This window comes from Tachysurus vachellii, chromosome 4 (genome assembly GCF_030014155.1).
Source record: "Tachysurus vachellii isolate PV-2020 chromosome 4, HZAU_Pvac_v1, whole genome shotgun sequence".
Taxonomy (NCBI): Eukaryota; Metazoa; Chordata; class Actinopteri; order Siluriformes; family Bagridae; genus Tachysurus; species Tachysurus vachellii.
Genome location: NC_083463.1, coordinates 12929844 through 12943652, shown reverse-complemented (window position 1 = coordinate 12943652; position 13809 = coordinate 12929844). Strand labels below are relative to the sequence as shown.

The 13809-nt window shown below is 37.2% G+C and overlaps 1 protein-coding gene across 1 annotated transcript in view; it reads left to right on the top strand.

The window, feature by feature from the left end:
• Positions 1-10309, top strand: part of znf644b (zinc finger protein 644b) — a 53475-nt gene extending 43166 nt beyond the window's left edge. The window contains exons 5-8 of the mRNA XM_060867254.1: positions 361-882; positions 6207-6332; positions 6519-6624; positions 7953-10309. Of these exons, the coding sequence (XP_060723237.1) occupies positions 361-882; positions 6207-6332; positions 6519-6624; positions 7953-8124 (926 nt within the window). The 3' untranslated portion in view covers positions 8125-10309. The remainder of the gene's footprint in view (positions 1-360; positions 883-6206; positions 6333-6518; positions 6625-7952) is intronic.
• Positions 10310-13809: the final 3500 nt, after the last annotated feature.

The window sequence follows — 13809 nt, the reverse complement described above, 5'->3', positions numbered from 1 at the left end:
TTATTGAGTGGATGCATAGGTTTATTTATTTTTTTTATTTATTAAATTACAATTTAAAAAGAGTTTACAATTAAAGAGGAATACTTTTGGATACCCAAGACTTAAATTAGTAATTGATTGATACCTTAATTAATCTCATTGAAGGTTAGAAAATACATCATACATTAAATAATGTTTAATGTTTAATATTTTACAATATTATATTGCAATTTTTTTAGCAATTACAATTTAGATCCTTTCACATTTTATAATGTGCCAAGTGTTGTAAGAAAATCTCCTCTGAATTATGTTTGTCTTTAACGGTAAGGATCATCATTACAATTTTTGTATGTAAAAAGTGTTTCCTTCTTTTTATCACAGCAGATAAACCCGAGTCTCAGACTGAACACACCTGCCCACTGTGTCTGGGCTGGTTTGACACTAAAACCGGCCTGTCCAATCATGTGCGGGGTCACCTGAAGCGGATTGGCAAGCCAATCTCAGGTGTCAGCAAGTCTCCCTTGTGCATCCTCACTGAGCTCCTGCAGGACGAGAACGAACATGAGAATGTTCTCCGAGCACTGGAGGCCAAACCTCGCCTCTCCAGACCCTTCGTTTCTCGGAAGTTTGCAGGAAGCGAGGGCCTGTTTCTTGCACCCACTGGTGTCCCAGTGAAGATCCAGAACTCTAACAGGCTGGTGCATGAGGAAGGCGAGCAAATGAAGAGGAAGGAGATGAAGAATGAGAACAGCAAAAGCGCTTTAGTGGAGCTTCTTAAAAGGCAGAAACTGGACCAGGAGCTGGCAGTCACATGTCACTCGAAGACAGCCAGAGCTCGTTTTATCATTTCTCCATCTAAGAAGGTTTCTCCTGAAGCTTTGCCTGACACCATATGTAGCCAAGGTGAGAAAATCACAGATTCATCTGCTTAAGTGAAATTAAAAAAAAAAAGAAAAACCTACACTGCAGCAGAGGCTAAGCACTTTTCACAAAAGCAATCATAGTAATTAACAGAACTAGGGATAAGCAGGTATTATGGAACGTTTAAAACAGCATAGTCAATATCTGCACTTTAGCTATAATTAACACCTCCTTTTAAATACCACTGGCTCATTGCAAATAGCATTGGCTCATGGCATCTTTATATAGTAGATATTCACTTTTAAAACAGTTCTCTGTTCACTCTTCTCAAACAGTGTCCTTTAACCAAACGGACAAATTCACACTTTTTACAGTTCCACATCGACATTGATTGCATTACCACAATTTGACACGCTTCTTCCATTGCATTCAATCAGATCAAATAGAAATCTGTGAATAATTAGAAGTTTACAAGATTAACCAGTGTTTAGTGTTAATCATTTTAAATACCGTGTATCACTCATTATATTAATTCATATTAATAATCTCAATATTATCACTATTTTTTTTCTTGGTGTTTTTTTTTGTGAGAGGGTTCCCTACACTGAAGAAAAATGGAATATGTAATCAGATTTAATAGAACATATTGCATATCGTTTACAGAGACACATTTATGTTTATTAAAATCTGATTTTAATTGTTCTATACTAAACATAATTCAAAACAATTTTTGGACTAGATTGAATGAGGTAGAGTGAGTGTGATCAGTTTTCGGTAGTATTAACTACTATTAACAAAATTACATTATGAAAACTTTTAAGGACTTTGTCACTGACTTTTAACTTTAAATAGGAACTTTTAAATATTGAATGAACACGATTTAAACATGATGTAAACTAGTATAGCAAAAAATGCAATACTAAATCATATATTTATGCCATTTGGCAGACGACCTTGTCCACAGCGACTAAAAATTTATCTCATTTTATACAATTGAGGGTTGAGGGCCTTGCTCAGGGCCCAGGAATGGTAGCTTGTTGGACCTGGATTCAAACTTACATCCTTCCGATCAGTAGTCCAACACCCTAACCACAAAATCATGTTGGATGTATAAAAACAAGTTTGGTAAATTCACAGTATAAATTGGAAACATTTATTTAATATCATTTGAATGAAACATGTATATACATTTTTGAATATAATTTAACATTTTTTTGTATAGCACTTGTAACAGTGTGCATTGTTGCAAAGCATGTTATAGGAGGATAAACGTTATAAAGTTAACATTTATATATATATATATTCCTAATGAGCAAGTCAGAGACAAGGTATTTATGAATTTGAATCCTGAATTAAAGCTGCTTTCTGCCAATGTCCATTGTTAACTGATAAAAAATAAAGTTGAATTAAACTGACGTTGTGTTGATGTAACCCACATAGAACTGGTGTATGCACTTGAATTAAGTAAGTTCAGATTGTTTTTTAGTGTAGGTAGACTGCCTCTTTATGGATTTAGTGGGATTACATTAGGAGTAACATGAAATATAGGTGAGTACAAGTACAGGTGAGACTGATGGGCACTTGGCACAGAAACAAAAGGATCCTAGGTTGTACTCATGAAGACAGAAGCATGCGCTCAGATATAAAGCTGGCAGGATAAGAGAGATAAACTTCCAGTATCATTTATTACAACCCCTTTAAAAAGGTTTGATTCACTGGTTTATTAGTGCTAATGTCAACATATCTAACCAATTAGAAATTTACTTGTAAACTCTATGCCAGTAAAAATCTTCAAAAAGTTAGTTTTACCCGACTTCAGAGTCTGCACTGCTACACCAAGTTTACAGCCTATATTAAGCTTGAAAGCTTTTAAATATTTCTGCTCATCATCTCACTGGATTACTGAACCGACAGGAACATTCTGGAACAGGAATTGTTTAAGTCTCTAAATGTACTTCTAGGTTACACTCATTACACCAGCACAACACACACTATTATACCCAGGGTTTCTAGTTAAAGGTGTCTGAAAGCTATTAGTAATTGTTAATCTACAGTCTTCCCTTGTAATGTGAACTGAATTGAAGTGTACATAAATCACCCTACTTCATCTCAGCCTGTTTTAATGAGCACACAGCTTCATTGTAAGGCGAGGCCTTCTCTCGGTCTCAGACAGCTGTGTGTATGATCTATCATGTCTCTACTGATGTAGAATCAAAGGCGCAGTGAGTGTGATGCTACAGACAGGTAATGGCTAAATTGTATGATACGCTAAAAAAAACTGGGTCACCTAAGAGAAGGGAACATTATTTATTCTCACAATAATGTAAATAGTGTTATTCTTTACAGCCTCTGCATGCGTATAATAATTATGTTTGGTGGAACTAATCTGAGACATTTACAAAGGGGGTGATGATAAATGTGCTACAGCAGCACAAAACCTTATTTTCTTGCTGTTTTGTACATCTTTTCCACCCCTAACTCTTTCATGGTTTAACCACCCAATCTACTGTTAAATTTGTATGGCAGACAGCACACACTTCATAACGCAGCGATGATCTCTTTGTGATCTCATCTTGTATCCTTCAAGTCTTAAGATGCTTCTCGAAGTCGTTGAAAGAAAAAAGGAAAAAAAATAAATAAAACTTGCTACCATCAAATTATTATAACACAAATTAAAATATGGACTATTATCTGACATGGCTTTGAAATTCAAATGTTCAAACCATGGTCTTTTGAAGTAATGTTGGAAAAGCCTCAGCTGTGTTTACACACCTGTGTTTTCATGTCTGTCCAAATAAGCATTTCAATAGCATTAGAAGAGAAAACGAGTTAAAAATCTGATACCGCTTGCTTTTGTGCACAACAGAGGATTGATTGTTGGTGAGAATTAGTATAATGGGATTCAGTATTGTGTACCTGTGTAGGAAAATGGTATCTTAAGTGAGACTGGAACGGACTTGTACAGATACCAGGCCCACTAGAGGCCATGCTTCCTGTACAGAGACTGACCGTTATAGATGCCACGCCTTCGGAATAATGTACACAGAGGCTACGCCCTCAACTTGGACTAATGGGCACAGAGTCCATGTCGATTTCATTGTGATTGATGGGCACAGAAGCCACACCCCTTTTACTTTGACTGACTCATACACAGGCCACATTTATAACCAGTCTTTTTAACACAGTTTAAAACTGTTTTTATTGACCGTGCCATATTCTGAGTGGAGTGATTGAATCACTGGCAAGAAATTCAGTTTGTTTGTTAGATTACTTGAATCGTAAAACCTTTAAAAGCCCTGCATTGGCACTTGTTACCATTTGATCTTACTTTCAGATCGAGCGAGATGGAGGGAAAATGTGCCTTAAGATATTAGGAAGGTAATTAAGACATCTGTTGATTTGTTGCACGTAATTGTCAGTACAACAATTTGCAGGTAATTTAAATAACCTTTGGTGTCTTATGAAAAACAAGTCCAAGTAGCATATGTTTTGCATGGTTTGGTGTGAAATAACTAGAAGCTGTTATACAGTTTTCCCACAACACTCCCTTTATGTACCGCAATTCATCTTTTGCATCTTTGTTTTTCATCCATCCATATGTCCATCTGTTTACATGGTACAATACCAGAACTATACATTCTATTAAAATGACATTGACATTTTTTATTTAGGCTATTTTTTTTAGTCTTGATTTCGCTGTCTGTCACATCAGGTAATGATCCAGTTAACGCAGCAGTAAATGTAGTCAGTGAAGTTAAAGATGCCTAAACCCTTGCTAGCTACGTGTTTTTCTCACAACATGAAGCCTAATCAGTTCAGTGTAAAGGTTCAATCCAGGCTGGCAATACACAGTATTATGTGTGAGACTGTCAGTTTTTCTTTTAATTAAAAATAATAATAAAATCCTGCATAGAATTACATGATAATAATTTGATGGTCTATTTCAGCCTGTTGCATCTCAGGAAGAACAAATCATTCCTGAATTCTTGCTGATTTTTGTTCTCTCATTGTCAAGAGAAAAAAAGAAGTGTGTCGTGTATTTTGATAAACATTGTTCTCAACAATACAGAAATGAGTGTAAAGATTTGACAACAGATGGAGTGAGAGGGTGAAGACACTAAGGGAATCACAGTTTATTACGCTCAAGCTGCTGGTGTGCTTGAAATGTTGCCCACACACACACACACACACACACACACACACACTCCAGGATCTAAATATAGTGTTCACATGTTAATAAAATTATCTGTAGTTGTTGAAGTATGTGTTCTCATACAGTATGCATTGAACATCAAAATTGCGCTTAGTTACTTTATTTTTAATTTAGTAGTCATTTTTTATGCTATTGTTGCCTGCCTAATGCCTTCTGGATTACAAGAAATCCACCTCTATTTTGCATCTTGCTACAAGAATACAATCCAAAACATTAGAGTGGCGAAATAATAAGCATAAAAATATTCTGCAAACATAAGAATGAACAGAAAGCAGGGGGATTTGTCATAATCCTCCTTTTCCAAAATTATTTGAGAAGAGCAGTGTATGACATCTCGGACCCTTCACACAAACCAAAACATATTTAATCTTAGAAGCTGTTTAGGGGATCAGACAGGGTGGGCAAATCATATATCCATCATCTGTCCTTAATTAGAGAATATTTAGGATCACATTTTTCTCTTTAATATATGTCAGGTATAGAACGTTAAGCAGCTGTTCTGTTATTGTTTAAATATTATAGCATGTCCAGAAGTTTTATTTTTCTTCCTATGACACATCAATATGCGAACACTTGTAGTTTTGTGATTAATTAATGAACAACATATACTGTTTAGGGGTTTATAGATGCATTTAATGATGTATGTCAGCATGTCATGTTGCAAAGAAGCCAGAAAGTGCAAAGCCCTCTGTTCTCTACCTCTCTTCTCTCCCCAGGCAAAAACCTTTCCTACAGTTACAAAGTGCTGACACTGGAACCTTCTACAATAACTGTTAAATAAGTTTAATAACCTTATGCAAAACCAGTATATCAATGACTATACATTTTGCCTCAACAAACACTCCTTAAATAATGTGTGTAATATCTGCCACACAAGTCCCTGTGATTGTTGTTTCTGTATTAACTAATCAATGATTTCGAACAAGCACTTGAACTAAAACCTATAAAAAGCTTTTGTGGCAAATAAAGACCAGCAGTTCAGCAGTGCTGAGACATAAGAACATTTAATAACATATACTACTACATTTTTGTGGTACTGTAGGAATGTTTGTGAAATCTAATGCATTAAATATTGGTACAGTTTGACATGCAAACAACTTTCTGTTTATTTTATGAAGTATATTATTAGCATTTCTATCTATTTTTTTTATAGGAAGGTTTGAAGGAAATAAGAAGATTTGTATCCACTGTAATGCAACTTTCCAAAGTGGCGTCAGTCTTTCCAATCATCTTAGGGCTTATGCACGCAGGAAGAGGATCGCCATGCTGGAGGGAACGTGTACGTACTCTTTCCATCTTATTCACACATGTACATATGACCATGTCAGGAGTGTGAATCTCTTCTCCTGGAATGATTCTGTGTAGCTCTATTGTAAATAATAAGACCAGTGCGTAGTTTTGAATCTGTCAGTCTTTACACGCTACTCCACGCACATTTTGCTAATTGTAAGTGTGTGGTTTTCAGCATATGATTGTAATCAGAAACTGCCTCGCTTGAGGTCCGGGCCAAAGAGAAAGGCGTTCCACACTGTACACGCCACCTCCGAAGTGATCTACACACTGACATGCAGGTACTCTATCTCTAGCCTGGAGAACAGTGGGCTGGGAAAGTATTCAGGCTCCTTCAGTTTTTAAATACTTCATTACGTTATAGATTTAATTATAAAATATTACATTTACTTCTTTGCCCTACAGATACACACACAAGCCCATAATGACAACTTGCAAAAGTGATTTTTTTTTAGACTTTTTTTTTTTTCAACTTTATTTAAAAATGTGGAAATTTGCAATTTTATACATGTATCCAGACACAGGAATCTTTTGTTAGCAGTTATAGTTTCGAGTCTTGCGTCTGCCTCAAGCATTTCTTAGCAGGATTTCTGCAGTTTTGCTCATTCTCAAGCTCGATCAAAGTGGATGGGGTTTTCAGTTGAACTGCCTTCTTAAAAGTTCTACACAGGTGTTATGTGGGATTCAGCAGATGCTCTGTGGTCTGGTCTTTGGCTGGGCCATTCAAGGACATTCAGGTGCTTGTCCTGAAGCCTCTCCAGCATTGTCTAGGCTGTATGCTTTAAGTTGTTGTCAGGTACAATGGTGAACTTTGACCCCAGTCAGATGTCATGTGCACTTTGGAGCAGTTTTTTTAAGGCCTCTTCGTAAGAGGAACCCCATTAGCACAACGCTGTCATTCCCATGCTTTAATAGAGGCATGGATTTAGCCAATAAATGAGCAGTGTTTGTTTTTTTGCCAGACGTAGAATTTAGAGTACAGCACATAATAAATGTTTTGTTTCATCAGTCTAGGCTTCTCTCTAGCCACTCTCTCAATAAGACACTGGTTGATGGAGTATTTCGGAGAGGATTATTACTCTAGCAGGATCTCTTATCTCTGCAGGTCCTCTTACTAACCAAATGCCCTTCTAGCCAGCTCCAGCTCATGAAGTCCTGGTGGTTCTCACTGTATTCTTTGGAACAGTCAGAGATTTAGGAATGGTTTTATACCATTGACTAGATCTGTTTTGCAGGTGTCTTTCTAATTCATGTCTTCTTAGTTACATTTGCACGGGTTGACTCTAGTCACATAAATCAGATTTCTGTTGTTTGCTTTTTAATGCATTTGCAAAAAAATAAAATAATAATAACCAAGTGTTCACTTTTATGGATTATTGTGTGTAGAATAATGGGCAATTTATATGTCCCTTTAGATCTATATATATATTATATATACTATATAATATGTATTTAACCCTATTCATATAATATCTACATATAACACAATACAAAATATTTAAATATAATACATTTGGCTCATCTATCTGTCTGTCTATCTATCGGTCTGTCTGTCTATCTGTGTCTGTGTCTCTTTCTCTCTCCCTTTCTCTTTCTGTCTCTCTCTCAGGTTCTGTGATCTGGTCTTCCAGGGCCCACAGTGTGTGCAGGAGGACTGGGTGAAGCACCTGCAGAGACACCTCATGCACACTGCTGTCAGAGGCACAGGCGCTGGGATGGTGGAGGTTCCAGCTGTGTGTGAGGAGCCATGTGCTCCAGACTGTGTCACTCAGGGGCTCTAAATCACGTTTACACACAAGCTTTATTCACGGTACCACTCTTCTGCTTATGTACATAGGAAGAGACCTACACAGATTTATTCTTTATAGAGCTATCTCTGGACAAGTGTAGAAATCTATATAAAACATATTTATGAATAAATCAAACAGAAACAAACAGAAAACAAGAGAGAGATCAAGAGAGAGAGAATATTTTCTTATATTGCACATATTTTCTCTTCTCTTTCCCTTTTTTTTTTTTTTTTTTGTTCCCCTTATAGACATGACATTTGTCATAAATAAAGTCTGGTATTGACACGTTCCTACATTAATATATTCTTGTACAGAGCTGAATATTTGCTTAGAGATAATGTGCTCTGATCTATTTTTAAACCACAATCATACTTCGTGCACACAGTGTTACATTTATTGCTAAGACTACTTCTGTAAGTGTAATTCTTGTGTAAGTAGGGATGTGCTGAAACTCTGTCCGATGAAAAGATTTTTTTTTTTTTTTTTTTTGTAAGATTAAATATATCAAACAGTATCACTTTATAAATCATTTCATTTTTAATTAGTGGCTTAATAAAGCCTGGCCCTTATTCATCAAAATTGTATACAGCAAAATGTAAAACGAGCCTGCAAATTTCAACCATTAGTTCCCTTCTCTGTATTAAAATATATATACATATAGATATAAATATATAGATATTTTTGATAAGGGATTATGTTCTTAGAATTAATCAATGTACTTGAATGAAAAGTTTGACTTCAGGATGAGATTAAGCTAAACAACCACAAAGACATTTCTCCTACACTTATTTAGTCAGATTTAACAAGGGTGCCAATAATTCTATGACTGTTTACGACATGTAAATAAGGGACTAATGGGTGGGAGCTTGTTACTACACAGCAGAAGATGATCTGCTCCTGAATCACCAGTGTTTTGGTGTCATATGATGGCTTCATGCTAGTAACTTCATGTTTTTTCAAGTCCTCACATCGGCACTCGTTTCTATGCAAATTTGATGAATAAGGACGGTTGTGTTCTGCATCATGTGTGATGTCACTTTATCTTTTGTGTGTGAATATTCAATCTCATCCCCTATGTCCATTCCTGGGCTGAATTTATGTTTCCTCAACCGGGCCACCTACTTCACTGCTTTATCTGACTTGCTCTTCATATGTGTACCTTTTCATACAGCCATACACATTACATTCTCCTGAACTGAACTGAACTGAACAGCTGTGGCCAATTATCAGCCATAATCACCTGCAGTGCAAGATTAGCATTTTATGCTATTTGTTTGTTTATTAGTGATTAGTCTTGGGTTTTACTCAAAACCCCCCAAACAAAATGCAAAAAAATGGATAGAATTTATGCAATGATACAAAAACCAAATAAAACCAAAAATAATCCTTATATTATTCACATTTCTTCTCTTTTACTCTGTGCTTTTGATGCAGTATGTCCTGAATTTTTAATTTGTGTGCATTTCTATATGCATGATAACGGGCCTTTTAGATGCTTTAAATTCATTTTACATTAATGTTTGCATTTTAGGACACACTAAATCAAAAGAATTTCAACTCCTTGGATACCAATGGCGCTATGTATGCTTATTATACTTTAAGACAATTCAAAACTCCTAATATAGGCTCAGCTAGATGTTAAAAGCACACTGTTCTGTGATACTACATTACACTACACTACACTGCTGTAACAACCTCATACACTGCTTTTTTTGTATGAATATTAACATCAGCTCCGATGGCAGATTTCAGCATTGTTTATCTATTACACTTAACTGAACTGTGTGGCATCCAAATAGATATAGTCAGCTCTTACTTATGATTTATTGAGAAATAATCTATTACCTTTCTGTGCTTAAACTATTTATGAACAATTTTATATGTGAATAAGTGACATGCCATGTTTTCCAGATGATAAGATTTGCTCTTTGCCCTCTGTAGCATATATAGTGAAACAAGATATGTTAATTCATTTAAGCTTAATTATAATATTCCCATTTAAGGTTTTTTTTTTTTTTAAATTTCTTTTCTTTTTTTAAATACAGTAGACATGCTACTCTAGAATTTCTGGTAGATTCCACATCCCATGTGTTAACAAAACAGCATTATTACTGAAATGTTCATTGCAGAGCTATAGATTAAAGGTAAAAATAATAAAGATAATTTAACAAATGAGTCTCAAACTAGTCATCTCATATGTTGGAAACTTGTGTGAATTTTCTATTGTTAACTGTTAGAAGTGGTTGCTATTATTGAGGGGCAGTAACTGGATGAACAGACATTACTTAAGAAGTGTTCGGTCTTCTTTAAAGCAGACAGAATTTAAGATCAATGCTCTAGTGAAGGCCTCAGGATAGTGTACAGTGCTGAACTAGGGCAACTGTAATAGAAAAAACTGCTACGAAAAAAAGAATGCAGTTTTTCTTTTTTCCCAGAATGTGTGCATTTGTTTTATACCTCATATATTGTCCGGAAAACATTGACTGTTTCATCTAAATTAAGCTTTATTTGCCTTTACAGAATGTGTGTTGCATTACTGAGGACTATTAAAAGAAGTTAGAGCTTGTAAGTGAGTTTGTCTGAGCAAAAGTAGGGTTCTCTGAGTCGCCATAATTAATAAATTAGTTGACAACCCATGTAAAACTGTGTTCTTTTTTGTTTTAGTATAAGCTTTGTGGTGACATGTCATTTTCTTATGTTTCCGCTGAAAAAGCCACATCAGCGTTATGTAATCAGTAATCATCTCCATCTTGCTGCCCGGCTCTCCGCGTGACCCCTTGGTTTATCGCGGCCAGAGCTTAGACAGGCGATCAAAGCTGTACAAACCAATTGTCGTCACGTTCCTCCAGAGGGAATTCAGAGTACATTAATGCCCCTGCTTTGGGAAGTAATTGTATCTCTCTGTGACTTCATTAGGTGCTCATGGCCGAATCAAAAGGGGCCTCTCGAGCGAGACCGGGCATCCCCAGGGGCCGAATGAATAAAAAAACGAGGGATTATAATGAGATTGAGCTAACCGTGACCAGGATCGCATTTTTTCTCCCATTATTCTATTGGCAGCATTATGAATGAGCAAGATCGAGGGGGAGGCAAGGAACATAAAGAAATGTGTATCTAGTGTAGGATCCGCACCAACCATCTGCCACCAGCGCACGCTTATCATTAGGCAGCGAATCAAAGAGCGCCGCTCTCAGGAGATTCCTCTATTAAAAGCGCGTAGACCCGTCATGCCTTCTCCGTGTGGAAGTACAAGCATGGCCGAGAGAGCATGCCTAATGCGAGCGGAGAGGGATAACGAGTTAGGGTTGCAAAACGACAGAAGACGCAACTACGTGTACTCTTACAATCGTCGTGTTTCATTTGTTAAATCAAGACCTCCACATCTGGCATGTTGCTTTCTATCATAACATAACCTTAGGTGGTAATTAAAAATCTTCCACAACCTCGGCACATAAGCACATCCTTTTTGTCAGACTGATAGTGACAGGTGGAGTGAGGAGCTGTGAGTTTGTGTCAAGTTAGCTTTATCTTCTTGTTGCAGTGTCTCGGGTAGAAACCCAGACCATTAAAGCTAGTGATTGTTTGATTGATGGACACTTTGTCTTTCTTTCGCTTACTGTTTCCTTTACCTGAGGTGTGTCTTTCCTCACTTGTCATGTGGCAGGACTGACCTCGGGATCACAATCACTGAGCTCTGTCTTGGCTTTCGGACGGTCACTCAAAAGCACCAGCTACCTCCATGAGTGGGGGAAAAAAGAAAGGAAAAGAAAGTCAGAGGCTGTGAAAAAAAATCAATAGGTTTCCATTATCCGGTTGGGCAGTGTCACTGGCGTGTCAGTGATCCCGCTACACTCCCTGCGCGCTCGATCGCCACTGACAAGAGGAAAGCATGCTGACAGTGCGCAGGAACAAGTCAGAACACAGATTTGCACTTCAAGAGCGTGAAGGGCCATCATACGCCAAGGGGCCATGCTCAGGGGGCACGGAGGAGCATGGGGTGAGGAGGCAGTGGGCATTGGATCAGGGCTTTTCTAGGGTGGGGGGGGTCGAACATGGTCTGGCTTTCACACCCTACCCCCATCCTCGGCTGTCTGACTGTCTTACTTCTCTCCACTAACGCTTTTATCCCTGCATCAATTATTTACCTTTGGATCCACCAAAGGAAACCCAGGTGCACTGATTGTGGCGGAGAGAAATTCATCACCTTCACAGTCGGCCACTAGCTCTTTTTTTTTCTCTCTCTCTTTCGCCTTCTCTTTTTTCCCCCCTGACTGCCCATCTCCTGCCCCCAACCCATACTGAAGAAACTACGATAATCCAATATGCATGTAAGAGTTTTGTGATGGCGTGTATGTGTGTAGGAGACTGTGTGAAATATGTATGAGCATAGTATGCTTGGTGATGCAGCTTGAAATTAGCAATATTTTTGTCTGTCTAATTCACCCTAAAACGCTAAAACCTCTGATCTATTCTTTTCTTATGTTAGATCTTATAACAAAATTGGTATAACTGTTAAAATATTAGTCCACCTTTAAATTTCTTACTTGAATCCATGTCTTTGGCCTGGTATATAAATACAAAGTTATACTTCTGAATCTCTAAGCGGTGAAACGAGCTGGTATACATAATCTGTATAGCCATAAAGCTAGATGTTTACTGTAGGCAGAGGCATTCCGAGCTTTGTCTTTTTAAGCTGCATCACAACGTGCGATAACGTTCAATGCTTTTGGACAGTCTCACCACTGCGAAAGAGAAATTCTTCAGTCGGGTGTTAGAAAGGGGCTAAACAAAATCATAAGCCAATCACAGTGTCTGTCATCCATCACTACTCGTTCCAGAGATTGTTTAGCAAGAAGGAAATTTGATCTTCACGAACATACTCCCTGTTCAAACACTCACAAACTAATGTTTAAGGTATTTACAGGAAAAAGTTTACAGTGAGTCCAAAATAAATGTCATATTACATACAAATAGTATATACCCTATAAATAAGCGATGTACAACAGTAAATGTGTCTGGTTTTCAGGGACCACGAACTAATCTATGTGCCGGTATGGTGTGGTGATTGAGTGAAACGCTGTTGTAGGGTCTCATTAAAACCACATCAGTAAGGGCAAGCACTTTACACTGATCTCCTCCTGCTGACCACCTTCGCCATGTAAGAGAGACATCAGCTGCTCCACAAAAGTGCAAAAAAAAAAAAAATCAATACATTTTGACAAGAATCAAACCTGTTTCACGTTTCACCATTTTGGTCCTCTAAAAATATGCTATTGCCCATGTCAGATGCAATTACATCTTTTGGTGAAGGATCAGCCTGTGTTGTGTAATGCCCAGCTTTTACACACAATATACACACAATGTATATTAAACATAGCATAACCTGTCTGCTTTAAACATGCTGATTTTCCACTATATTTTCCATATTATTTCGAACTTAAGGCTTAAAGGTCAGTGGAAAAAAATATCTTTTAGCTTTTTTAACTCTACATTTTGCATTAATAAAAAAAAAACAAGAGCCAGGGGCATCATCTGATATGTGGCAACGGCTTTTAATTAATTCATAGAAAATGCCAATTGTTTTTCAATTAGCATGCCTCTTTCTCCTCCCCTTCCCCTTTCTCTATGGCTTTTCTAATGCTGTAATTCAGCCCCAAATGACTGCAGGGAATTGGA